Genomic DNA, 13,982 nt, shown 5'->3' on the forward strand with positions numbered 1-13,982 from the left:
CTTACTGAGTATTATTTATCTTATTGAGGCCCAGAAATGGTTAGCCAGAGGTGGGAGATAGAGTTTGTAGGAATGGGAGATTAATCTATAAGTCAAATATTAAGCAGGGGCAAACCTACAGAAATGAGAGGATGTATTTGAGGAACTAATGAATCTCAAGGATAAGCAGAGAAGGGAGAGCCAAAATGAGAGTGTAGTGAAATAAATCAGGAGATAGATTTTATCCTAATCAGATCTGCATTTTTGCAGAATCACTCACTGTCAGTGTGACTGCTGTATAAAGGAAAATTTGGAGGGGAAACAGTCATCTAGACTGGAGGCTAGTTGGAATACCATTGTGGTAGTCTCGATGAAGGGTGATGGTGATGTCACTGCATTCAGACTTGAGAGATATTTAGGAGCTTATATAGGCAGGTGAGAAGAGAGAGGCCCTGAAAATGACTACTAGGTTTCTAAGGTAAGCAGATTGGCAGATGGAGGTAATTTTTATTAAAACAGATATTAAGTTATTGTCTCTCAGTTACAAACCTAATCTTATGTATCCTGTTTTGTGAAGCTGCTGTTTGCCTTTTTGAAAATGATATGCCTGCTTGGCTGGCTGGATCTATGTTACATTCTGTCATAGGTGACAGTAGAAAGAGGCTGCAAAGCTGGAGGAAAAAGAAGGAAAGGCTCTTATCTGCTTCCTGACAGCTATGATTCTTCACTTAAGCTGAGCAAAGTCCTTCCTATAGCTGTAGCCGAATGCAGTTTGCAGCCGTTTTTTTTTTTTCTTTTTGCATTTTCCAAACAGCCTCATCACACCCTTCCCCCACCTGAACGACAGGACCAGTCATATGATGCTCTCTTCAAAGGTCTATCACCCAGACCTTAACTCAAAGACTCCAGTATCAGTTGAATTGCATGACTTCCTCTGAGGTCTGAGTTTTAGCTCAAGGCTTCCTCCTTTAAGTTTCTAAGATTTAAAAATTCCAGCCTCTTCCTTTTGCTTTCTCTTCTCTTCTGGCAGTTGCTCCCTCTATGATGTGTTAGGATTTTCTATTTTGGAGAGTTTCTTTTCAACCTTTCATTTACCTAGTTAACACCTGTTAACTTCTCTGTTAAATTCTCTGCAATGCAAAAACCTGTGTGGATTTTGTATCTCAACTGGACCCTGATTCATATACATATTTGTCCCAGGAAACATACCTTAGAAATGGGACTTAGAATTACTTTGTTTTTGTCCTTGAGCTTGAGTGTCATGCTGAGCTCCTTGCTAAAGGGAAATGAATGCTGGTAATCCATGTTACGTAGAAGTATCATGATTAATTAAATTATCACCTGCAATTGACTGTGTTGAAGTGCCCACTGAATTAAATGCCTCAGGAACATGTGCCTACTGCATCTGGCCATTAGCAATTACAATTACTATGGGACTGTGGAGTGGCATAGAATTTTGAGTGCAATAAAATATTTACAGAAAGAAAGTAACAAGTTCAGGCCCTTACACTGTCTGTAAAATCTCATCAGAGAACCAGAGAGACTTTATGGTAGCCCTAAAGAATCTCCCTCTTCTTGTAGCCACAGGGTTAGAATTGTAAAGAAATGAACAATACTTTAATTGTCTAGTTTACAGAATTCACAACATCAGCTGATTGACAACTTTGCCAGGTCTCTCATGTAGAAGTTAGGAAAATTGGAAGAAAAAGGATCTTAAAACTTGGAGTAGGAGCACATGTGTTTAGACTTCGAAAGAGTTGAGAATTTTGAATTCTCAAGTTACTTTGAGCTTCTGACAGTGCAGCAACTTATCTTCCTGTGTCTGAGGAAATTAACCTTCTTTTACTTCAAAACTGTATCCACTATACCCATAACTAGAATCAGATATCAGCATATACCAGGGAATAAGTACAAAGTCTAATCCAGGGAAAGTATCTCATGAGCCAAAAAATTATATAATTTTCCTAATTTACATCAGTGTAAACTTGGGGAATATGTATAGGAATTTAAGGAAGATGAAATATGACACTAAATTGGGTCAAATATATTGACAAGACTGTACTTACCAGAGGTTTGAAATTTAATGTGTTAGTTCTTCCAGATGGAAATATTCTAACAATTTAATTTTTGGTTGACTGAGATTTGGGCAACAGTGGCCTGTGTTTAATGAGGCTCAGATACCAGAATTTCCTATTTTAAAGTAGAGGAAGGAATCTCAAGATTTAAAGAGACAGGATGTTGGAATATATCTGTCATGAGTCATCTCCATACCCATTCTTCAACCACATCCTTAAAAGAATCCAGAGGATCCTCCCATTTCTACCATATCAAGAAGCATGTTTCTGTATGGAGCATGTAAATCATTTAGAAATTCTGTTGTAGCTGTCAATTGTGATGGGAAATTTCACCATTGAGATGGGCTCTCAAATTTAATAAAGAAGTCCTGGTGCAAGTAACAGTACTTTAACCATCAAAGGTGCTGTAGGGCATATTTATCATAAAAGGAAAGCAGTAACATAGTGTTTTGGCTCACAGAACTCTTGGCAGTAGTTAATCAATTATAATTTCTCTTAGAATGAAAAAGACAGGCAGCCTACTAAAATGGTGCTTAATCTACATAATAGGAAAAAACAGGCCTGATAGCAAAAATACCTGACCCGAATCTCTGAAATTGAGAGTCATGGTCTTTTCCTCAATTTTCAGAACTCAGCCTACTTACAGAACAGAATCCCATGGATTTAAGGGGAGTTCAACTATCTGTGAGGATAATAGCCACAAATGTATACTGTATATCTTCCTCCAAGCCCTCCCCAAAGGAATTTGTAGTCATTTACCAGGGTAACTGTGTATAGTACTGAGGAAAAGGAAATGGCCTATTGGGGATTTTCAAACACTGGCTAACTGATACTATTTACTGGACAACTACAGTCCTGGGTCTAATTGGGGGTTTACTTGGATATCTTAGTCTGTTCTGGCCGTTATAACAAAATACTGTTAACTGGGTAGCTTATAAACAACAAAAACTTATTTCTTACAGCTCTGGAGTAATGAGTCCAAAATCAACACACAGGAGATGTGGTGTCTGGTGAGGATCCACTATCTGGTTAATAGTTGGTGCCTACTGGCTGTATCATCAGATGATGGAAGGGGTGAGGGGGTCTCTCTGGCCTCTTTTATAATGGCACTAATCTCATTCATGGGGGTCTTGCTCCCATGATCTAATCACTTGCAAAGGATGCTCTTAGAAGTACCTCCTAATATTATCACTTTGGAGACTAGATTTCAACATAGGAATTTTGGAGTGGGAGACACAAACATTCAGACTATAGAAATGGGTTAGGTGGGTTAGGTGATAATTAGAATCTTAGACTAAATTTGAAATAATGTGTTCAGCAGGTCCATGTGATTATTTCTCCATGCCCCCTTCCTGCACTTTTTTCTTTTTTTTTTGACAGGATCTGGCTAAATTTCCCAGGCTGGGCTTGAGTTTGTGATCCTTCTGCCTCAGCCCCCCATGTAGCTGGGATTACAAGTGTGTGCCACCACACCCAGCTCCCATTTTTAAATGTATAATTAGAAGAGAGATATGTTGATATATTTGACGTAATAGGTACACTTGACAAGTGACAAAATCCTGACATCGACTCTTTCACTCATGAAATAAAGATCATGATCATAGAAAGAGGAAGCCTCTGAAACTTCTTCCTTACCAGGAAAGTAAACAGAAAGAATTATCATGTGTATAGAGGAACTGTGGATTAATGCCATCATGAAAGCATTGAAAGATGCATGAGTGGTAATGGCTTTCACATTCCCATTTAAGTAACCTTGTCTGTCCAATGCTGAAGGCAAACCTGAGCAAATAATTGAGCACGATTCTAAACTTAACCAGAAGGTAACTCCAATTGTAGTTGAGCATCCCTAATCTGGAAAAAAATCTGAAATATGAAACACTGCTGGTCCCACATATTTTTGATAAGTGATTATCAACTTGTATTTTTACTGGGGCAAATCAAAATTACATTTCCTGATACTTAGTCATAGAAATACTCAGACACTTTAACATGGAAAATGCTTTCTCTATATATTGATTTGTATGACCAACTAAAAGCAGTTTACCTCTTATATATGAGGGCCAGCAGGATATTATCATAGTCTTATTTAAGATTATACCAAGTCTCCTCTCTCTACCATAATACAGGTCATAGAGATCTTGATCATATTAATATTCCCATATAAATGGGAATCAACTGATTTAACACTTGGATTAAATTTTGTTTAGATCTGATAAAAGGGAAGTATTTTGGTTGGCTAAGCCAGCCAGGATTTCAGCTGATATTATCTGAGCATAATACAGATCAATAGAGGAGAAGCAGGGTGCTGGGTTTAAAGGGATAATGATGAGCTTAGTTTTAGACATGTTGAAGGTATTCAGGAGACAGGTGGATTTATTAATTTGGAGTTCAAAAGAACACAAATGACGTGGATCTGGGAAGCACTGGCAAAACAACAAATCATAATTGAAACCATGGAACGAAATACAATAGAATGAAAATACTCGAGTTTGAGGAATGTGAAACTTAAAAGATCTGGTCAAAAAGGAGGGGACACTAAAGCAGAATGAAAAGGAGCAGCCCAAGAACCAGGAGGTCTTCCTGGCAGCAGAGTGGCCCAGAAGTTAAGGGAAGGGTTTGTAGTGTCATAGAGGAGTCAAGCAAGAGACCAAGAGTGTCCACTGGGTTTTTAGCTCCACAATAGTCCTAGGTGACTTAGGGGTGAGCAGCTTCAGTGCAGTGGGATGGGCAAAACTAGTTTGGTGGGGATTGAAGACTTACTGGGGAGTAGTTATAGGAAACTGAAGCCCAGTGATGTTTAATAGCTTGCCCTGGCACATAGGTAGACAGTGAGGTCAGTTTACCAAGACTGGAGATAGAAAAAGCAGCTGACTGGGAAGAGATTTGTTTAAAGGTCAGATATAAACATACTGAGTTTGACGTATCTTCATATTGCCAATGCCTAACTTAGTATCTGGTATATTTGTGAATGAGTCATTACAGACCATGTCTTCCATAGACTGCTATTCTTTTATCCTAGTTATTTTTCTTCATAGTGTTGAAAACCACTAACCACAATCAAAGGAAGTATCGACATTGCCAAAACTTCTTTAAAAAGCAGCTCTGTCCACCTGCCCCAAATGACGCAGGATTGTTTAGGAAAAGAGTACAGATCATGTGCTGAATAGACCTCAGGCCAAATCTGTACCCAGTCACTTAGAGCTGAGAGATCTAGTATATGCTTCTCAGCCCTTATTTTCATGTTTATACATTTTTTACCATGCCTACTTCCTAGAGGGGTAAATATAAGGATGGCCTTAGGCCTGAGCCTAAGCAACTCCATTTTAAAACTTCAGTTTGAAACCTGCAGTCTCACCAGGCACACCTATGGAGCCCTCCAGTATGGCCCTCAGGCACAAATAATTCACTTCTTCCCCCCCTGATAAACTCAGAGTGAAGTCTCTGGCTTGTTGCCCTATCCCTGATAAGAGTGAGAAGCAAGAAAAATCAGTGTGGGGACCACCAGACTAGATGCTTTAACTTCAGGATGAATGATGTCACTGAAAAATCTGGTAGCAGCTGATAGGGATTGAAGGGACGGTCAGAAGCCCCCAAATTTAGTATAAATGATGGAACAAATGAACAGACATTCAGCTAACACTGATGCACACAAGGCTGAGAGCCTGATGAGGGTCTAGACTGATATCCCAACTCTTCTCATCTTCCTGATCTTCTGCATTGTTCTCACTGCTCTCAAACTCTACAGCAGCCTCTTGACTCTGGTGAGTAAAGGACTTCTCCCTATGCCTGCTTCCTCAGCCAGCTGTCAGCTTCACCCCAGGAGAAGCCTGCCTTGGTTCCTTATCTGATCACCACGGTCTGAGTGAGTGTGCATCTGCTGGACTTAGAGCCTAAGGTTTGAGACTTTTGATCTGACACTTGAGCTTAGCATGCAGAGGGAATGTCTGTCATGAGCCTGTCATGACTAAGTGTTTGCAGTGCTTAAAATTAATCTAGAATTGTTTGCTGTGAACTGACTATGTCTATTGTGGTGCCTAGCATTAAGAATTGCCATTTTCTTGATTAAGAATCTATAGAGTGAGATCGTATTGAGTGATTTGAGTGAATAAAGCATTGAAAAGGGCAGAAGCATGTGGATATTTTTTATTTCTCCCCCAGAACTTCATAAGTCACAACTTTTCCCATTGCAACAGTAAGGACAAGATGTGAAAATGAATAATAAGAGTAATACATTGCCAGGCCTACCATAAGTGATCAACAGGTTCATTTCTCCCAGCCTAACGAGAGAAGTATGAGGCAGTGCAGAGAAGCTTCACACTTTTCCCACGTTCTTTGGATCTCAGAATTTTAACAGCATAATTTAAATAGAGAATCTGTATGACCTTTGCTTTCTGACTATAAAGTCACCAGTAGTACAGCACAGCAGGTCATTGATCTAGGCTGGCAGCGAAACTTAAAGCTGGTGAATGAAAGTGAACCTTAAATGGCCTATGAGAATGCCAGGACAAGAGCAAGTGGCCCAATCTGTTGAAGCCATAGTCAATGATGACTCATCACAAATGCCATACCAGGCACCAAGATAGGCACGAAATACAAGGACATTTCAAACTCCATGTTTACAACTGAAAGGAAGAGGGGCAGAGAAAAAGAAATATGAGTTATGTTTAAAAAAACAATGTAGAGAATCAATTTTCCCTGATGAAGAAACATGATGGATTTTTTTTTAAATACATGATTGAATTACAAAGATTTTCTGCAAGTGTTCTATCTAGCTAGATCTAAAATTGATCAATCCATAAAGTTGGCCTTTCCAAATAGAGTAGATTTAGCTCAGTGAGAACATTTAAGGCAGTTTCTAAATAATGTGTGGATCTCCATTTATAGTTACTCAGGTTAGTAAACAGGTCTGAGTGCTTAAAATACCAAAAATTACCCAATAGTGTAAGTACCTATAATGTGCAAAAGGGACAAAATCCTGTTAGAATATGGCAACCCACCTTATCTTCCTGGGCACCTACCAAGAATGTTTGACTCTATTAGATGACACAGTATTTTACAGAGGGCTCACTGCAACCCAATCATTATTGGCGTTGAGAAAATCAAATGTAGTTCTTGGCCTGTGGTAGGTCTTAACAAATATTTGTCAATAAATAATGTAGTCACATGAGAAAAACAATAGGTGTTACCTGGATCAGTGCTCTTAGGAGATTATTTTCATTTTGTATAATCGCAATTGATTTGTTGCACAAATTTGTTATGTGATTTTTATCTCCACAGGGTAGAACTTGAAGAACTATTATCTGGCCTCTTTCATATTTTTTTCCCCACTGTTGTTGCCATCTGACTTTAAAAACAAGTTTTATTTTTATGTAGTGTTACTGGTACTATAGAATTAGTATAACTTCTTTGGAGATTGATTTCTTGATTTTATTAATTTTTTAAAAAGGTACACTTTGATTAAGCAATTCTACATCTAGAAACTTCTACTGCACAAAGTTGAATGGACAAGGATGGTTTATAAATGAGAAATTGGCAATAACTTAAATATCCACAAGAAAAGTTATATAAATTATGATCATCTAGGTAATGGGATACTTTGAAGTTTTTAGAAGAGAATAAGGTAGAGAGTCATGTTTGCCTGTTCCTCAAGGAATCATAAGTGACAAGAGAAAGGTATGCATGATAGCAATGATGATAATAATAACAGTAATCATTGTTATTATAATAAACACTTGTAAAGTATTTTACTGTGTTTTAGACACTTTACATTTATTAACTCATTTAATTCTCACCATAATCCTAACAGTGGATATTATTGTTATCATCACTTTATGGAGGAGGAAACTGAAGCACAGTGATGTCTAATAACTTTCCCAAAGTCACAAAACTAGTATCAGAAGCAAAGCCTGGCTTGAGAATCAGTGTTCTGCCTTAGTTCTACGTTAACAAATGTACAAGAAAAATGTGTGTAAACATATATACATATATGTAGACATATTTACTTTTATTATGAGCAGTTACTTATTCTTTTTACAAAATATATACATTCAAAATATAACATTCTAGTCATTTTTCTGCTGCTGCTAGAATTCAAGGAAGAGATATGGTCTTTTTCCTTATTGCTAGTTATAAAGCTACCATCCATTGATTCATCCAACTAAAACATCTGAACCATGGTAGGTGCCCTGGCCAGCTGCTGTTCTCAAGCAGTTCTCTGTCTAATGGAAGAGAATGACACATAAACATGCAATCCAGAGCCTCTATGTTACATTCTGAACATCTGTTCCAGAATTTATACAGTCAAGCCTTAACTGCCAATGTGATAGTCTTAAGAAACCTTTAGGAGGGGATTGAGTCATGAGGGCTTTGCCCTCAATGTGATGATGCATTAGAAGAGTCTTCACACAACATTTAATTTTTTTTGACCTTGACCTCCCTGCCATCTGAGGGCATGGTGTTCTTCAGCTGCTGAGGATGCACCATCTCAGAAGAAGAGGTCAGCTCTCACCAGACACACCCAACCTGCCAGTGTCTTGGACTTGCTTCTAGAATTGTGAGAAACAGTTTTGTTCTTTATAAATTACCCTGTTGCAGGCCTTTTGTTATAGCAGCATGGACAGAGTTAGGCAATATATAAATGGGGTATACAAAGATGGAACAGGAGGGGCATGAAGGAGAGATAACAATTCTGATAAAGATGTGCCGCAGTCTGGCTGGGCAAAATCATGAGCCACTCAAGCAGGAACAAACTTTATTTCCGAACTCCTGCAAACGCCACACACGCGGCCTTCTCCCGGGACACACCACACACCAATCGGAAATCCCTCCTCCAGCACTTCCCCAACCAATTCAAACTCCCCAGGAATCCCCACGAGAACTCAAAAGTAGCAGGTGGAGGCGGACAGCAGGGGTCTAATATACAATTGAATACACAGCTTAACATAACCATCATCATCTCAATGGCTTGCTGGCATCACCTCTCAACCACTCCTTCTGGCAAAAACGCCATGCGTCATCCCAACTCAGCTGTGGCCCTCAACAAAGATGAGGTGAGGGGAAGTATGAAGGAAGGCTACCCAGAGAAGGGGTAATGTTTTGCCAAATACAGAAGGAGAAGTAAGAGTTTATCAGGAGACAGTTCTTCACTGGGGTGGGGGAAAGAAGAGAAAAATGGCAGTAAAGATACAAAGCAGGAACCCCCGCTGCTGATTTAGTTGCGGCTTAGGAGGGAAATGTGGATAGTGCCTCTGGAGATGCGGACAGGAGCCACAGCACCTAGGCCTTTGAAGGCCGTGTTAAGAACTTTCATGCTGGGTGAAATACACTACAACATGGATGAAGCTTGAATACATTACAATAAGTCAAACAAGCTAGTGACAAAGGGACAAATGCTGCATGCCTCCACTTATTTGAGGTACACAGAGTAGTCCGATTCACGGCAATTGAAAGTAGAACACTGGCTACCAGGGGGAGGGAAGGAGTGGAGAATGGGGATGATTATTTCTGTCTGAGATGGTGAAAAAGTTCTCGGATGGATTTTATGGTGATGGTTACACAACAATACAAATGTACTTAATGCCAGTAAAATGTACACTAGAAAAGTGATTGATACATTTGTTATGTATATTTTACCAGTTTGGAAAATAGTGAAAAAGGAAACAAAACATATACAGACCTAGCATTCAGGGAAATAATTTGAAGTTCTTTCCTATTATTAAAATTAGATGTGAACAAAATGTGATTTCTTTGCTACTGTTCCATAATGATGTTACTATGTATTGAAAACAAGCTCTGTGCCAGCTTTATGTCATAGAGAAGGGAAGATGCAGGTTTAGAGAGGTTATCTAACTGACCCTAAAACACACAGCTGGGGGCAGGGGACATTTTAAGAAATTCTATAATTGCAACTGAAGTCTTTTAGACTGCAAACACCTTACACTTTTATCAATTCCCAAGGGGCTTGATTATCTTGCTACTTTTTTGGATATGTCAACATCTTTCTTAAAAAAAGAAGTTCCTCCTCAAAACTTCAGAGAAAGAATTGCTTCAGTGTATTCTGAGTTTAGAAAGTATGAGAAGTCTGAGGCCTTGCAGAATGAAATGTTTGTTATGTGCTTACTGTTTAGTGACATCTGATAGTTTTAAAATGGCTTGGACCCCTTGCAAGAGAGATAAAAACTACCCAAACCACCTCCACAAATCAAACCACATTCAAATTGAGTCTAGACTCAACAAACCATCACTACTCAGCCAGCCACCTGTTATAGCGAGGGGTCGGCACTCTCTTTGCGGCAGTAATCTGGAGAATACGGCGGCTAGTGCCAGCGGCCCGCCTCGCACATTCCAGGTACACAGCCCACAGAGACCCCTGGCACGTGTTCCTGCGCAGGCGCAGGCCCACTGTGTAGCGTTCACCCAGGGCCGCCTGGTACTCCAGTGACCCCGAGTGGCTTCTGCCTCTGCGCGGCGGGCTCGGGGTCGTCGCTGCCCCTTGTCCAGGTCCTCCGTATCCCCTGCCCTGGCTAAGCCTGGCGTCCACTCCCCTCTAACCCTGCATTGCACAATGTGGGAGCAAAGTCCCCGAGGGTGTGAACCCGGGTTTCCCTGCCCCTGGGCGGAGACGCGCGGCGGCTGTGCAGGCAGCGGAGCTGGCGAGCGTGCTGTCGGCGCGATCCGCAGGCCCCGACCCCACGAGTTCCCCGCAAGCCGCGGCCGCAAACCCCCGCGCCGCTGGGCTCCGCCGCCAGGCCCGCCCGCCGCTCCCCTCACAGGCCCGCGCCGCCGCCGCAGCCATGGCGGAAGTCCATAGACGTCAGCATGCTCGGGTTAAAGGAGAAGCCCCCGCGAAATCCTCCACACACAGAGATGAGGAGGAGCTGGGGATGGCGTCGGCCGAAACGCTGACCGTGTTCCTGAAGCTGCTGGCCGCCGGCTTCTACGGCGTGAGCTCCTTCCTGATCGTGGTGGTGAACAAGAGCGTGCTCACCAACTACAGGTAGGGCCGCGGCGGCGCCGGCCGAGGCCGCGAGGAGGAGCGGGCGGCGGCGCCGCGCAGGCTCCCTGGACTTTGGTTGCCAAAGTTGAAGCGGAGTAAAGTTGGGCGGGATCCGGGGAGGGTGGCGGCGGGGCCGCGCCGGCCGAGGTGAGGGTCCCGCTCCGCACGCGGCGCTCCAGACAACCGCGCGCTCCGGGCCGCCTTCGGCAGTGTCTGCCCTGCCCTGGGTGCAGCGCCCTCCCTGAACATCCTGCCTTTCGTTGCCTGGAGCAAAGTTGCTTGGTGACTTTAGGGCCCCTGTGCATGCCTGCGGGGAAGCGAGCGTGGGATGCGCTCCTTCCTCCGCAGCCTGTCCCCACGCCGCTGACAGCCTCTGGGGACTTGCGCATCTTCACGCCCATTTACGATTATTCTGCTGCTGTCACGGGGACTTGGAGCAGAAGCTTTTTTTTTTTTTTTTTTTTTTTTTTTTTTTTTAAGGTGTGAAACCCTTGAAAAGATCTGTTTCTTAACTTCCTTGAAAAATCCGTTGCAGGCAGCCTACCGAAATTGTAGAATCGGACAAGATGAGACAAGTGGCCGCCCGAGGCTATAAAATCAGGGATTTGGCCTCATAACCGGCAGGATTTTTTTTCCCCCACAAGATTTTTATTTGAATAAAGGACAGACATTGGTGTGGATTGGTATCAAAAGACATTTTAAGATTGTCGGTGTAAAAGTTTAATTCACAGAGCTATGTTTGGGTTTTCTGACTTTTTTCTTTTCTTTCTTTCTTTGCCCTTTTTATAGATTTCCCTCATCGCTATGTGTTGGACTTGGCCAGGTTAGTTGGAATCTTCAGCGTTACATGGTTTTATGTTGTCAGAACTTCTCTGTGTGTCTTTATATGTAGAACAGTGCATCTGTGTTCTCTGTTTACAGATGGTGGCCACAGTGGCAGTTCTCTGGGTGGGAAAGGCATTCAGAGTAGTCAAGTTTCCTGACTTTGACAGAAATGTACCTCGAAAGGTAAAAGATTAAAAAAAAAAAAAAAGTAGTACTTTGTTTTATGTGAAGGAGTCACTGTATTTTTTTTTTTATCAAAGCCTTGCATATTTAAAAATTGTAGCTCTAACGAAATCCACATCTAGATAGAGCACATGTTATGAAATTAAAGAATAAATGCAGTAATGTGTGTTAGAGAAGTTCACAGTCTCTGTAAAATTAAGGAAGAAAAAAACCCCAGGAATCTTTTTTGTTTTAATTAATGCTTACTTGTTGGGAGTGCAACAGTTCTGCAGTTTCTGTATCCGTCTAATCTAGCCAGTGTATCCTGCATTCATTATTCTTGGGTTTATTTTCATGTTCTTCTGTCTGCCTCTGCTTGACTCCACATCAAGATAAAATGCCTGCCTTTTTCTGCTGATATTAGAGCCATGTGCTAATACATTATCATATTTTAAAGCAAATAGTGTTTCTGTCCTACATTGGTCGATCATATTCATATTTCTTTTCTTCCCTGTCTTCCTCCCTCACTTTCTGCTAGTTTAGTGTTGTGTCTCAGAGAATAGTTAATATTGTTTGGGTGTTTCCTGGGGCTCAGAATTGTTTATGAGAACTAATCTTAAGTTTCAAGTGGAAAGAATTTGATCATAAAAGCAAAACTGTTTCTGTTTGAAAGGACCTTGTTTTAGCTATCTTTATTATTGAGTTTTGTTATCCCTTTTTAAATTTTCTAGACGTTTCCACTACCTCTACTATATTTTGGGAACCAAATCACGGGACTGTTCAGCACAAAGAAACTGAAGTATGGATAATTTTATTTTACTAGTGAGGTTAATATAATGTGTTCTTAAAGTTGTACGTAAATGTCAAATATTTAATGCATTGTTACTGATTCTAGAAAAAAACGGAAGGACTAGAAAGTTTTTGTTACTAAATAATGAAGGTTGCACTAAAGGCTTTAGTGTAAGCCCATTTCTTTTGAAGAGAAAGAATAGTTCCTTTATCTTGTCTCATTTTGATGTTAGAGGTATTTAAAATGTTATAAAATGCTATGATATGGGATTTTCATTATTTTCCCAGATCTGCAGTAGTGAGAAATAAAAGGCTTCTGGGATTTCTATTCATTAATATAGTTAATTAGTACTATATTTTAGGCAGATTCCACACAGCAAAAAAGGATGGAAATGAGAACTTTCAGTTTTTCTTCTCACATGAAATAGTTAAAATGAGATAGAACCCTGAAAACAAATATGATTAATATCTTACCCACTGCCATGTAATTATAGAGGCAGCATCTTTACTTTTAGAAAGAAGCAGTAGCTCTCTCTGACTACATTGTCTGTTACCCTCTAACCTTCCAGTTCCTGGCTTCTCCCCTTTGTGGTTTGTGATGTTCCAAAGGCACCCATAGGAAAATAGTTTGACAGAAACCCATGGCTCCACTACTTCTACATGAGCTGAAGCTCTGGCATTTTGGATAATCATGAATAGTGAGATGTCTTGAGAATCAGTGGCATATCATTTTTCATTTCCTTTTTTTTTAAAGCAAGTAACCTGACAGGATGGCCAGGGGTATCTCTGGGGAGAGTTCCAAGTGAGACAGATTTATTATCATGGGTGGGGCATTCTTTTCCATCTCATTACCCACTTGGAAAGAAATGAAGGTCTGCTGTGAAATGCTGCTTATAGTTTGCTTTTTTTTCATCCATTGCCTGCCATCCATCCATCCATCCATCCATCCCCTACCTTTGTTTGCCAGCTAAATATAAGGCACTTTGTAGTGAGATAAGACATATTCAGAAATAACTGTATGTTTATTAGTGCAAGCAAAATGCTCTAGGAATTTAATGGAAGACTTTCACAAAAGGACAAGCAAGGAATGCTTTATGGGGTAAGATTTTCCTAGGTGTTTTGGGGTGGTCTAGTGAAGAAAGGTGATATAGGCCCTT

General features: G+C 40.8%; 1 protein-coding gene across 1 annotated transcript in view; it reads left to right on the forward strand.

Annotated features, from left to right (window-relative positions):
* Positions 1 to 10,644: 10,644 nt before the first annotated feature.
* The window catches only part of Slc35d1 (solute carrier family 35 member D1), a 45,402-nt gene continuing 42,064 nt past the window's right edge, over positions 10,645 to 13,982 (forward strand). The window contains exons 1-4 of the mRNA XM_076863744.2: positions 10,645 to 11,049; positions 11,839 to 11,872; positions 11,971 to 12,057; positions 12,768 to 12,835. Of these exons, the coding sequence (XP_076719859.1) occupies positions 10,847 to 11,049; positions 11,839 to 11,872; positions 11,971 to 12,057; positions 12,768 to 12,835 (392 nt within the window). The 5' untranslated portion in view covers positions 10,645 to 10,846. The remainder of the gene's footprint in view (positions 11,050 to 11,838; positions 11,873 to 11,970; positions 12,058 to 12,767; positions 12,836 to 13,982) is intronic.

The sequence above is a fragment of the Callospermophilus lateralis genome, chromosome 7 (assembly GCF_048772815.1).
Source record: "Callospermophilus lateralis isolate mCalLat2 chromosome 7, mCalLat2.hap1, whole genome shotgun sequence".
NCBI lineage: Eukaryota > Metazoa > Chordata > Mammalia > Rodentia > Sciuridae > Callospermophilus > Callospermophilus lateralis.